Raw genomic sequence first — 14,170 nt, forward strand, 5'->3', positions numbered from 1 at the left:
AATTGCAGCTGGGGGTGAGAGCTTCCCCTGTTGAATTTCAGCATGCCATGCTGCTTTTAAAGGAAGAGGCAGCTTTAACAACCAGACTGTTAGGCGTGGCTTGGCTAAGTCTCATTGCCATTAATGGGACTTAACTTAGTCAGGAGGACTAATTTGTCTCATTGTTTTCCATGCTCATGACTAGCTTAGTTCGAAAGTTTTTTCAAATCCCTTTAACCAGCCACCTTCTGCCTTATTTTAATTTCCCGAACGCGCTGTACTTCACGGGTGGCCAGCTGATGTCAAACTACAACTCTCAGCATACCCAGCCATAATACGTTGCTGCTGGGAATGCTGGGAGTTGTAGTCCGACAACTGGAGCGCCTCGGACTGACCATCCCTGCTCCGTTTAATGGTTAAGGTGGGTGAGCTCTGAGGCCTAGAGAGACCCGGAAACTTGACAAGGCTTATGTCAACAATGCTACCATATCCGGTGTCCCTTTTGCCCTGTTTTGGAGCTTCCTAGTTTGGGTGGGAGACCCTGGGAGTTATTTCCTGCAAAGCGTTCCCAGAGATTGCAGCTGCAAGGAACTGCAAGGAGTTCGGTGAGTTTAGAGAAGGGACAGAACTGGTTGCAAAGACCTCTTCACTTTCATGTTAGGAGCGGGGAGGTGGAAATAGCAGGAGAAGAAAGGCTCTCCAAGGTTACAGCCAGGAACATCTACCAGCCGTACCTGGAGGTGCCAGGAAGTGAGCTTGGGACCTCCTCAGCAGTTCTTCCACTGAGGCCCCATTCCCTAAGGCAAATCTCTTGCAGCGCTCACATGTGGTCACCCATCCAGATGGAAACCACAGTGGACCTGCTTAGCAAAGGGGACAATTCATGCGGGCTACCACTGAGAGACCTAAAAGGCCAAGCTGAAGACAGATCATCCTGGAGAGAATCTATCTATGTGGTCGCTAAGAGTCGACACCGACTTGACGGCACTTAAACAACCAAACAACCAACCACAAGACCAGCTTTCCTCTCCAAAAGTGGAGTTTGTTACACTGTGGTGTCTCTTGCTGGCAGTGTCAAACATGATTTTAAAATAAAATAAAGGGCATACTGTATTTTATTATAAATTTTGATTTTGAGGTGCTGCCTTTAGTTATGTATTTAATTTTCCAAAAACCACCTGGGTCTATCCATAAACACCAGGTTGTGGTGTTGATGGATAGGCAGCTGAAAGGGGAAGTCAGGAGGGTCAAATCACTCCAGAAAACATATTTTAAACCACGCTAATAGAAGCTCAGTTGGAATGTATACCAAGAAGGAGGAAAGGTACCACCAAGTTCAGGAGGACTCCAGTGTGGCTAACAAGTAGAGTCAGGGAAGCTATAAAAGGGGAAAAGACTTCCTTCAGGAAATGGAAGTCATGCCCAAATGAAGAGAACAGGAAGGAACACAAACTCTGGCAAAAGAAATGCATGGTGACAGTAAGGGAGGTGAAAAGAGAGTTTGAGCAATGTTTAGCTAAAAGCATCAAAGGGAATAACAAAAACTTCTTTAAATATATCAGAGGCAGAAAACCTGCCAGGGAGGTAGCTGGACCCTTAGATGATGAGGGTGTGAAAGAGATCGGAGGATAAGGAGACTGCAGAGAAGCTGAATGAGTTATTTGCATCTGTCCTCTTGGTGGAAGATACTGACCATATTCTTTCCCTGGAACTGAGCTTCTCAGGCTTGGAAGCTGAAGAACTGGGCCAATTTGAGGTGACAAGGGAAGATGTCCTAAACTGTCTTGAAAAACTCAACATTAACAAATCGCCAGGCCAAGATGGCATCCACTGAAGAGTTCTGAAGGAACTCAAATGTGAAATTGCTGATCTCCTAGCAAAATTATGTAACTTGTCCCTACAATCAGGCTCTGTACCAGAGGACTGGAAAGTAGCTTATTTATTTATCATAATTTTATACTGCCTGATATGTACATCTCTAGGTGGTGTACAAAATTTAAAACAATATTTAAAAATCAACACAGATTAAAATACAACACAATTAAAACAGCATAAAAATAATAATATAAAACAATTATTAAAACAAATTATTAAAATTAATTCTAATTAAAAGCCTGTGAGAACAGGTGAGTCCTGAGGGTCTTCCTGAACGGAGAAGGAGATGCTCTTAGTTCAGCAAGGAGCATATTCCAAAGCCTTAAGGCAGCCACAGAGAAAGCCCGGTCCCGGGTGGCCACCAAACGAACCGGTGGCAACCGTAACCAGACCTCTCCAGAAGATTGTAACAATTGGCAAGGTTCATGACAAAGGAGACGCTCTCTTAAATACCCTGGCTATTAAGGGTTTTATAGGTAATAACCAGCACTTTGTATTTCACCTGAAAACATATCGGTAGCCAGTGCAGTTCCCTTAAAATCGGTGTTATGTAGTCCCTTCGAGTTGTCCCAGAGACCAATCTGGCTGCCGCATTCTGTACCAGAGTTAGTTAATGTAACTCTGATTTTCAAAAAGGGATCCAGGGGTATCCAGGAAACTATATGCTGGTTAGCTTAACTTCTGTGCTGGATAAATTGATTGAAAGCATACTTAAGAACAAAATGGTTAAACATATAGAAGAACAGGCCTTGCTGAAAGAGAACCAACAGTTCTGGTCATTATGTCTTAAGGAGGACACTGTAGAACTGGAAAAGGTGCAGAAGAGGGCAACCAAAATGGTCAGAGGCCTGGAGCACCTTCCTTATGAGGCAAGGCTACAACATCTGGGGCTTTTTAGTTTGGAAAAGAGGCAACAATGGGGAGAAATAATCAAGATGTATAAAATTATGCATGGAGTAGAGACAGTGGAAAAAAAATTTTAGGGATGGGACCGGAACTGCTCCTCTGCATTTCGGAGGCGGCAGGGGTGCTCCCTTAAGGGGAGGAGAGGGTGCACTTACCCCTCCCACCACATTTCCCCCCGCCGGCGCTCCGTCCGTTGTAGCAAAGCCCCTCGGGGTGGCAGCATACCTCTCTGCCGCCCCGTTACTGCCCTCGGCCAGAAGTGGCCGGAAGTACTGGGCACACATCCTTAGGGAAGTGCCAAACCGGCTTGGGCGCTGCATCCAAACCAGTTTAGCGGGGCGAGGATCGGTTCCTTAAAAACCAGGGAAGCAGGGCCTTCCCTGCTCCTCTGCCGCCCCACTGCTTTTCCAGGTGTGGTGCTTGCTTTCCAAAAGCCATGCGTGGCAGCCATGTGCATGCTGACACTGGGCGCAGGCTACTGGGAGCAGCGCTGCTGCCACATGCGACTTCCTGGAAAGGGAGCACCGCACCCAAAAAGCGGTGAGCTGGCGGAGGAGCAGGTAAGGCCCTGCTTCCCTGGTTTTTAAAGGAAGCCCTGCTTCCCTGGTTTTTAAAGGAGCTGATCCCTGCCCCCACCCACCTGCAGCTGCTTGAGCCAATTCAGGCACATTCCTAGACTCAAGGTGGTTTACATAAAAAACCAACAAGTATAACCAAGCAATTCATGACACATTTAAGATAGACTTTTATATGAATTATGTGCTCTGATTTGTAAAAGAAAAGATAGTTGATTAAGTGATCCAAGCAATTTTCAAGTGCTCTGAGAAGAAAAAAAGATTGAGATTCTCTGGTTAGGCTGAAAGAGGATCACCTAGGGAGCTTCAAGGCTGAGTTGGGATTTTCCTACCCACAAGTCTGTGTGCTCATCTAGAACTGTTACACAATTAAAAATATTAAATTTGAATATAAAATACAACTCTTACAAAAGTTTAAAAAACATACACAAAAAGACCATAAAAAATACAGAGCAGCAACAACAAAAACAATACTCGTATCAAAGCCTGGGTAAAAACTGTGATAGAGACTGAGGAGCAGATGCCCACCAGCAGAGCATTCCAAAGTCTGGGGCCAGTAACGAAGAAGGCCCTGTCCTGCGTGCTCGACAACCAAGCCTCCCTCTTTGTCAGTGTCTGCATTCAGAGCAGAGCCCCAAACCATTTAAGGGCTTTAAATGGCCCCATTTAAATCTATTATTTATTTATTTATTTATTTATTTATTTATTTATTTATTTTAAAAATATTTTTATACTGCCCAAAACTTACGTCTCTGGGCGGTTTACAATAAATCTATGGGGGCTGTATTCCAAGATCCCCTCGTCAGCTGCATTTGGATGGACTGTGACTGTAGAAAAGGCTCTTTTGGTCATGCCCAGTATTTGGAATGATGCCGCCCCCAGCCCCCGCCCCCCCCCCCCCAAAGCTCACCAGCACCAACTTTGTTGTCTTTTGAGCACCAGGCAACAACTTCCTATTTTCCTAGGCCTATAACTGATTTTTAGTGGGGGGGTTTTAAGGTTCTGCTGGATTATATCACCTGGGGATAGCTGCGCTGCTTCTGTGATTTTATAATGCTTACAGAATGTGTGATTTGCATTGTATTTCTCAGTACAGTATTTATTTTATTTTTTGTCTTTCACCATATGTCATCCTGAAAGTATGATTCTGAAGAGTGGCATCACATTTTCATGATGCTATATAGTGAAAGAAAAAAAATTGCTGAAAGCTTGCTGAAGAGTAGCTGGCAAGCTTTCCCTCATTAAATAAATAGGGTATATAAGGGCTCTTCCGGACACTGATATATTCCAACATCAGCTCAAATTGCTACGAAAAATAAAACCTTGAATTCATGCAAGGAAGAAGGTTGTGTTATAGTGCCATCTGCTGACATTAAATGAAAACAACCTTTCCCCTCCATACAGTATTTCTTTTTTTTCTAACTTGAAAGAGGGTGGTTCTTTTACAGTCATTTTACTGATTGCTGCTGATTGCCAGCAGATGGTACTCAGAATATAGCAAGACCAGGGGCATAAGGTGACAAAACATTTTCTGCCATGTGGCTCAAAACCAATAATTTTGAGATGCTCCCAGGGCATCTGTTGTTGTTTTTATTATTTGATTTAGATACTGCCCTTCATAAAGTGGCTCAGGGAGGTTTACACTAAAATCGTATACATAACAATTCCAATCAGAAACCAATTAAAAGCAGATTAAAACTGCAATTAAAACTAAGAGTCAGGCTAAAATGATGGGTCTTTAAGGGTCTCCTGAAGGCTTCCAAGGAAGATAACCCCCTTATATCAACAGGGAGTGTCTTCCACCACCCAGGGGCGACAACAGAGAAGGCCCAATCCCAGGTCACCACCAGATTAATTGGTGTGGCACCTGAAGACGGACCCCTCCTGATGATCTCAGTGAGCGGTGGGGAGGACCCAGGTCTCACATCCAAAAAATGGTTCAATATTTGAAATGATCCGATTGATCATTTTTATTCAAGGCAGTAAATATAATCATGTAACTCTTGACCCTGGAATTATATTTTATTTCAGTATTTTGGGTTATCACACTGACAAAGGATGCAGTGATTGATATACTGCGCAGCAATATGCATGCAGTGGGACATTTGCACAATCTTGCAAGACCACTGTTGCGCAAGTGTAAAAAAATACACAAATGGATATCCCAATATAACACTGTTGCACAACTCCATTTGTGTCTTTTTTACACTTGCACAGCAGTGTTACTATAAATATATAGGGTTATATATAATGGCTGAACTGTTGTTCAGTCCCATTTGCACAGTGGCTGCGCATGCACAACAGTGGTTTTGTGCCACTGTGCAAATGTTCCATCCTGTATGTAACGTTGCGCAGTATGTCAGAGCGTTTAAAGTGAGGAGAGCTCAAATGAACATTCTGCCCCCAGGCCTCTCGGGGTCTTAAAAAAGGGTCCTAGATGCTCCACATATTTGGTACCTGCAATGGCTGTTCTTCAGACTGGGGACATTGATGTTCTGATGATACATCGTTCTCGCCATAAGAACTCATTGCTAACAAAGCCATCCAAACCTTGCTGCTTTTTTGAAGCCATTTCTTGACTGTCTTTCTGTGACTCTGTTCCTCACCTTTATAGACCCTAAATAAAAATTATGCCCAAAAAGTGTTTTATACCACTTGAGACCAGAGGACGAGGGGAGTTCCTGGTGTGCATTGATAGTGCACAATAACGGAATGGCTGAGGCTTGTAGTGCGTGTAGCACTACTGTAACTACGCCCAGGAACACCACTACCGCTACTTTATTTATAGACCTCTTTTCAACAAAAGTGCTCAAAGTGGTTTTCATAGAAAAATAAATAATAAATGATGGCTCCCTGTCCCTCAAACCGCCTTGGGATTGCTTTAATGAAAGGCGGTATACAAATGTAACAATAAAGTAAATATTGCTTATTATTTTGTAATCTCTTTGTATTCCTTCTTATATCTGTTGGTCTGCCTATCAGCCCAGGCTTAGGACTGTTTGTTATTAGCTTAGTGCCACTGTATATACTTGTCACCACACACACACACACACACACTTCCCCCACTCCCCCCACCAAAAAAAGGGCATTTCTGTTAAATAAACTGATTTAGTGTTAAATTCTGGTTATGCTGTATTTATTTGGTTGTAATAAATTTGTTGGGTTGTACCTCATGTTAGTCCTGTTTAGAGTAGACTCTTTGAAATAATAGTTCTTAGAGTGCAATCCTATGCTGAGAAGTAAGTCTTATTGAATTCAATGGGGTTTACTGCCAAGTTATTATTGGTAGGCTGCATATAGGATTGCAGCCTTTGCCATGACTAACTTGCAGTTATTTCAATGGGTCTACTCTAAGCAGGATTAACATCAGATACATCTTGTTGATTTCTATTGACATCTTTGATTTCTGTTGGCATGCTTTGTGTTCTGAGCCAATTTTGGAAGGGCAGTATAAAAATTTAATAAATAAATAAATAACCCAAATAGGTCCTGGCCTATTCCTAGGAGATCAAATCAGTAGCCATTTTCCCGCTGAATATTTACTTAGGATCTCTAACGGGGATCATCGTAGGGCTCTTTCAGCGGCTAGACTTAACGCCCTTCATACGGCAGTATTGGAAGGACGTTTTGGGAAGGTGCCCTATGATCAAAGATTATGCCCCTGCCAGAACGGTGAAGTGGAGATTACGGAACATCTGATGCTGAAGTGCAGATTTTATACTGAATTAAGGGGAAAGCCTCTCTCCCCACTGCTGACTCATTACAATTCTAATGGCCGTTCTGGCAAGGACAAGGTTCTTTTCCTCGTTGCTGCTAAGTCAGAGTATGCTTACAGGAGGGTAGCAAAATTTTTATTCATAGCAAGCAAGATTTGGTTTAGAATGATTGAGGCACGAGATGCTGGGTTATGTCCTTCAGATTAACTGGTTTTATTTGAATGAAATTAGCTATGTATACGGTATCTGAAGGTATTAATGTTTTATGTATTTTATGTTTTATGTATTTTATCTATTTTATGTATTTACTCCTGTTGTTTCTTTTTCTTTTTGTATTTATGCTGGCCTTGGGCCAAAATAAACACATACATACATACTTACATACATACATACATAAAATAATAAATATCTTTTGCCCCATCACCACCAAAAAAACAACAACCTGCAGAACTCCCATCATCCCCAGCCATAATGGCCAAAAGCAGGGGTTCCCAATCTTAGATCTCCAGATGTTGTTGGACTGCAGCTTCCATCATCCTAAAGGCCGTTGGGGCTGTGGATGATGAGAACTGTAGTCCACCAACATCTGGGTACCCAAAGCTGGGACCCCTTGGGTTAATGGTTGTGATTTGTCTTTCTCACTCTGATTTTTTCGATTCCTTTTGTCTCAGGGAGAAGCCCCTTCTGTTACTTGGGAACATTGCTCTGGTCTCCATGTCACCCTCCTTTTCCAGTTAGAGACCTTGGTGAGAGACTGAGGTTCCGCTTGCATTTGCTGAACCCACGCAGATCTGTGTCCAGCAGCTTCTGAAGGGACAAAATGGCAGCCGAACAGAGGCACAAAATGGCTGCCCCAGAGAGGAGAGATGCGAGAATGGGTTTTCATCACCAGGCTGCCCTTGATCCGAGTGTGCAATCAAGGCTGAAGGCTGAAGAGCCAGTCCTATTCCCCCCTGAAATGGGGGAGTCATCTCAAAGTACTCCTCTTGTTTCTGAAATGGGGAGTATAAGGGACTTATTGAAATGGGCAACACCACAGCAAGTTAAAGAGGAACCACATGAGGGATTGTCTCAGTGTTGGGAAGCCCAATGGCAGGAGTTCCTGAAAGCTGTACAGTCTCCTAATTCAGGGTGGGGGTATCACTTGCCACTCTCCAGTCCAACAGATGAGCCAAAGTTTTTTCCAAAGGGCCCTTCTGAAGAGGGGACCGATCCCAACCACTGGACTAAAGCAACATGGGTAAGCCAACTCCAGTCAGGCCTCAGTGGAGGCCTGGATGTCGCAGACAAGGAGGATTCTGGGAAAATGAAGAAAGAAATCCTGGAGGCTGAGGCTATCAGCTCAGATGCAGAGCGCCAGCACTTCAGGCAGTTTACCTACCAGGAGGCTGAGGGACCCCAAGATGTCTGCAGCCGACTCCAGGAACTTTGCCATCAGTGGCTGAAGCCAGAGAGACACACCAAAGAACAGATCTTAGAGCTGGTGATCTTGGAGCAGTTTTTGGCCATCCTACCCCTGGATATGCAGAGCTGGGTCAAAGAAATTGGTCCAGAGACCTGTGTCCAGGCAGTGTCCATGGCAGAGGATTTCTTGCACAGGCAGCAAAACACTGAGAGACGGGAAGAGCAGGTGAGAAGGAGCTTCCGTTATTTAGGGGTGGGGGTATAGCTCAGTGCCTGAACACTGGCTTTGTGTGCAAAAAGTCCCATATTCAATTCACAGCATGTCCAGCTGAAAAGAGGCTGTTGGGTAAGATGTGTTCATCCACACCTCAAAATCTTGGAGAGTCACCAGCAGTGTTCAGTGTTCCCTCTAAGAGGGATTTCCAGCTGTTGTTGACTACAGTTCCCATAATCCCCAAGCAAAAGCCATTGTAGCTGGTGATTCTGGGAGTTGTAGTCAACAACATTTGGGAATCTCTGTTAGAGGAGTGTTCCCTCTAAGGTATGCACATGCTCACACGTTTTCCTAATGTCCGCACAGTTAATTTTAGATCCTGCTCAGGTTGAATCAGGAAGGTCTCACTCTGAATGCATGTGTCTCCTGCATTCACTGCCTTGATACTGCCACCCAGTATCACAAAACTCATTCCGCACACGGATGAAAAAAAAATTAGAGAGAACACTGGTCACTGGTGGTCAGAGTAAACAGTGTCAAGCTAGATGGGCCAATGGTTTGACTCATTAGATGCCAGCTTCCTAAGTTTGTTTGAGGGAAAGGGCTTTTGCTCAGCAGAAGGGCTCAAGTCCTGTGTACACAAAGTCCTAGGTTCAGTCTGCAGCCTCTTCACTGAAATAAATCTCGGGTGGCAGGGCTGCAGAGGACCCCTCAAACCAGAGTTTTTGGCTTGCTGCTGCCAATCATTGTAACTGGGTTAGACAGGTGAATGATCTAACTTGGTCTAAGGCAACGGTATATTTTTCAGAAATTGAGAGAAGTTATTTCCCGCAGCAGGTTTATTTTATTATTGTTATTATTTTATTTTTTACATTTTATATTCTGCTCTTCCTCCAAGGAGCCCAGAGCGCTGTACTACATACTTAAATTTCTCCTCACAACCACCCTGTGAAGTAGGTTAGGCTGAGAGAGAAGTGACTGGCCCAGAGTCACCCAGCAAGTCTCATGGCTGAATGGGGATTTGAACCCGGGTCTCCTCAGTCCTTGTTCAGCACTCTAACCACTAGCCTTAACTGCTCTGATAGGTGCACAGAAGGCTGCCTTTTACCAAGCCAGACCCTTGGTCCTCTCACTGGCAGCAGCTCTGTAGGGTTTCAGGCAGGAGTCTTTTTCAGCCCTACCCTGGGAATAGTCCGGGATGGAACCTGGGACCTTCCGCATGCAAGGCAGATGCTCTGCCCCTGAGCCATAGTTCTCTTCTCACTGGATAAACTGCACTTAGGGCCAGTAACATTCCCATCCCACCTTTCCTCCAAAGAGTTCGAGATGACATGCAATGTTCTTGCCCCAATTTGCCTCTCGCAACAGCCCCCTGAGATCAGCTTACATTCTGATGTACTCTTAGTCAAGCTCGTCCACCAAAGAGATTCTGATGGTCTTAGCGTAGTGTTCTTTCTTTTCATTTTCAGATACCGATACCGAGGCCTTTAGATAACACAGCTGTGGCCGAGCAGATTCCATCAAGAGCCCAGCTGGGTCAATTTTGCAGTGGAGCCAAGCAGGAGAACGGTTTGCAGGGTAAATTCACCAGATGAATGCAGGTTATTGGATCATCGCAGGGGTTCCCAACCTTGGGTCCCCAGATGTCGTTGGACTACAACCCCCATCATCCCACACCACAACGGTTGCTGTAGCAAGGAGTGATGGGAGTTGTAGTCCAGCAACATCTGGGGACCCAAGGTTGGGAACCCCTGAATTATACTTTTTTCAACTACTTTTGCAGCAGGTTCTGGATGCTCTGGAGTGAGTTCTGCTCAAGCCATTTCCCACTCTGTGGACTGCAAGTTGGCAGCAGTGCTGCCTACATATCTGTGAGCCATAAGGACAAACGTCACTGTTGCAGGATCAGACCAATAGCTCATCCTGTTTCTGATGGTGGCCAATCTGATGTTTCTGGGAAGCCCACAACAACAACAACTGTTTAGTTCCAACTCCAACTTCCACTCGGCAGAGTTTAGTTCCAACTCTGAACTATGTGCTGTACAGAAGAGACAGAAGGTAGGAAACCTGTGTCTAGGCTGGACCATTTCAAACTTCAGGTGTGGCCTTGTGGAGTATTTTTGGTCCTCCAGACAAAAAAAAAAAAAAATCCTCATAGTAAACTAGATACCATGGATTATGGTCCTCCCCATTCTTGGCGTTTTTCCTGACATGCTAATTTTCTATACACAGGGAATTTGTTTGAAATGGAGTCCCATTCACTCATATGGGGCCTCACCTGGATTCCTTCCAGGTGACCAAGCAGTAAAGATATGCAAACTGGAAAATAACGTCCCTGCCGTTTTTTTGGATCATTGATGAGCTATTAATATTATGTACTGTATATACTAAGCCACCTAATGGCACAGTGGGGAAATGACTTGACTAGCAAGCCAGAGGTTGAATCCCTGCTGGTATGTTTCCCAAACGATGGGAAACACCATATATCGGGCAGCAAACGATATAGGAAGATGCTGAAAGGCATAATCTCATACTGTGTGGGAGGAGGCAATGGTAAACCCCTCCTGTATTCTACCAAAGACAACCACATGGCTCTGTGGTCGCCAGGAGTCAACACTAACTCAACGGCACACTTTACCTTTACTGTATATACGATTTTTCAGCAAACAAGTTCTCAAAACAATGTACATAGCAAAAGGAATGAGAAAATCATTCCCTGTCCCCAAAGGGCTCACAATCCAAAAAGAAACACATGGGGGACACTGGTAATAGCCATGGGGAGGGAAGCTATGCTGGGCTGAATAGGGACAGTTGCTTGCTTGCTTGTTCTCTCTCTCTGAATATAAGAGTTTCAGGCAATTCATTCCCTGTCCCAAAGGTGCTCACAATCTTCTACGTCTGCTTTTGCTATTACTATTACTACTTCTATATTGCTGTTCAACAGAAATTCTCGAAGCAGTTTTTATGGAAAAAATAAATAATACACAATAAAATAGTTCTCTGTCCCAAGGGGCTTACATTCTCAAAAGAAGCTCAGGGGAGAAACCAGCAACAGCCAGTGGGAGGGATGCTGTGTTGAGTGAGGTTTAACAGGGCCAGTTGCCCTCCCCCTGCTAAATATGAGAATCACGACTTTCTCTTGGCCCCGTGATCAGGTGCTCAGTTCAACTACAATGACTAGTAGAAGTATGTAGGAACCAGTGAGCACCACAAAGGAGAAAACCCATCAAAATGTGGTCTAGTAACACTAATGGAGTTATTTGCAAGATGGTAGTGTTAAATGACTGTCATCTTGGCTGCAAACTCTCCCTCCATGGTTTATTTCTTTCTGTTCCTGTCAGGTGATGACAGGTGGTTGCCTGAGAACAAGGAAGAAAGATGTCGGCCTCAAGGATCTGCAGGAGTAGAATTAGGCAGCATTTCTTTGGAAAGGAGAGAAGAGAAAATCCCCCAGAATCACAAGAAGGGAGAATCCTCTGAGGATCGGCAGAGGCTGGTCAAGGAGCCTGGAAGTTGTGCTGGTAAAAGTGGGGATGGTTTTGAGGGGATGAATTTAGCTGCAGATTCCTTCCCCCAAAGGACCCACACGGGAGAGAGAGAAAATACACCTTCTGAGCAAGGGAAGAATTTCGGTTCAAACTCAGACGAGAGAGCTGCTGATGAGAAAACCAGCACAGGAGAGAAACCGTATAAATGCCCAGACTGCGGAAAGTGCTTCAGTCAGAGTTCTTCTGTGGTTAATCATCAAAGAATCCACACAGGAGAGAAACCATATTTATGCTTAGAGTGTGGGAAAAGTTTCCGGGTTAGCTCGGACCTTATCAGACATCAGAAAATCCATACCGGCGAGCGCCCTTACAGGTGCTCTGACTGTGGGAAAAGCTTCTGCCGGAGCTCGCACCTGGTTAGGCACCAGAGAATCCACACAGGAGAAAAGCCATATAAGTGCCCACGCTGTGGCAAAAGCTTCAGTGACAGCTCCTATCTCATTACACACGAGAGAATTCACACGGGAGAGAAGCCCTATAAATGCTCAGAATGCGGGAAGAGGTTCAGCAACAACTCAAACCTTACCGTTCATGAGAGAACGCACCTTACGGAAAAACCATTCAAATGCCTGGAGTGTGGGAAAAGATTTAGCAACACCGCTGAGCTCGCAGGGCATGAGAGGATGCATCTGATGGAGAAACCGTATAAATGCTCTGAATGTGGGAAGAGCTTTAATTGGAGCTCAGACCTTACAGTTCATCAGAGAATCCACACACCTGTAGGGGAAATGGTACTCAGTTGATTTGTTGAGAAATATATGATTATATATCTCTCTCTTTCTTTTTAATGGATAATTTTGAGCCCTCCAGTGATTTGCTCTCCTCATTGATTGGATTTTTGTTTCCTTTTTACAAATAAATTAAGATGCTTCTGTTTTAAATTTTTAATTTATCATTGTAATAAAATACATCAAAGCATGAAGGTCTTTTTCTTTACCCGTCGAAGAGTGAATTATTGCAAATGCAAGTGCGTTATTGCTGCCCAGCTGCCTATAGACCAGTATTTTGTACTATTCCCTCATCCAATTAGAGAAGCAAAGACTTGCTCTCTTACATAGAAGGAGGGGGTGTGGCTCAATGATAGAACATCTGCTTTGCATGCACAAGGTCCCAGGATCAATCCCTGGCAGCTCCAGGAAGAGCTGGGAAATATCCCTCTGAAACGATACAAGGAAAATAGGGCAGGGAATAACCCCTGTCTAGAAGTCTGCAGAACTGCTGCCAGTCAGTGCTGACATTACTGAAATAGAGGGATGAATAGTCTTACTCAGTATAAGGCAGCTTTGCATATTTTGGGGAGCAGGCTGAAGCTCTTTTTAGGGCACCTCGTTTGTATGAAGCAGGTCCCAAGTGTGATTCCTGATAGCATGTCCAGGCAGGCATAGGAAAGGCTCCTGTCTGGTGTGCTGCAGACAAGTCAGTGTAGACAGTAATGAGTTAGATGGGCCAAGGATCTGACTCAGTATAAGTCATGGAAACACAGGAAACTGCCTTATACTGAGTCAGACCATTGGGATAGCTAGCTCAGTATGGTCTTACAGGCCTGCTCAACTTAGGCCCCTCGGCTGTTTTTGGACTACAACTCCCATAATCCTCAGCCACAGTGGCCAATAGCCCAGGATTATGGGAGTTGTAGGCCAGCATCTGCAGGAGGGCCAAAGTTGAGCAGCCCTGGTTCTACAGGGACTAGCTGCAGCTCTCCAGGGTTTCAGACAAAGGTTTCCCCCAGCTCTACCTACGGATGGCAAGGATTGAGCCATTTTCAGTGCAAATATTCCTGAATAATTTTGCTATTCTTCAGATGGATTGTGATCTGATTTGGCTTGTTATTTGACCTATACATTTAATTTTTAAACGTCCACAATATTACCCTCCTGTGTACAAATCATTAAAACATATATGTACTCTCTCACATATTGCCTAGGGATAATCACCTGAAAAATCGTAATTACA

The 14,170-nt window shown here is 44.4% G+C and overlaps 1 protein-coding gene across 1 annotated transcript; it reads left to right on the plus strand.

Annotated features, from left to right (window-relative positions):
* Positions 1-447: 447 nt before the first annotated feature.
* LOC128342639 (zinc finger protein 397-like) lies at positions 448-13,135 on the plus strand. The gene is made up of 4 exons (XM_053290243.1): positions 448-584; positions 7,723-8,681; positions 10,139-10,247; positions 12,011-13,135. Exons 2-4 carry the CDS (start codon positions 7,872-7,874, stop codon positions 12,958-12,960), a joined length of 1,869 nt encoding a protein of 622 aa, XP_053146218.1. The 5' UTR covers positions 448-584; positions 7,723-7,871; the 3' UTR covers positions 12,961-13,135.
* Positions 13,136-14,170: the final 1,035 nt, after the last annotated feature.

Source organism: Hemicordylus capensis, chromosome 2 (genome assembly GCF_027244095.1).
Source record: "Hemicordylus capensis ecotype Gifberg chromosome 2, rHemCap1.1.pri, whole genome shotgun sequence".
Taxonomy (NCBI): Eukaryota; Metazoa; Chordata; class Lepidosauria; order Squamata; family Cordylidae; genus Hemicordylus; species Hemicordylus capensis.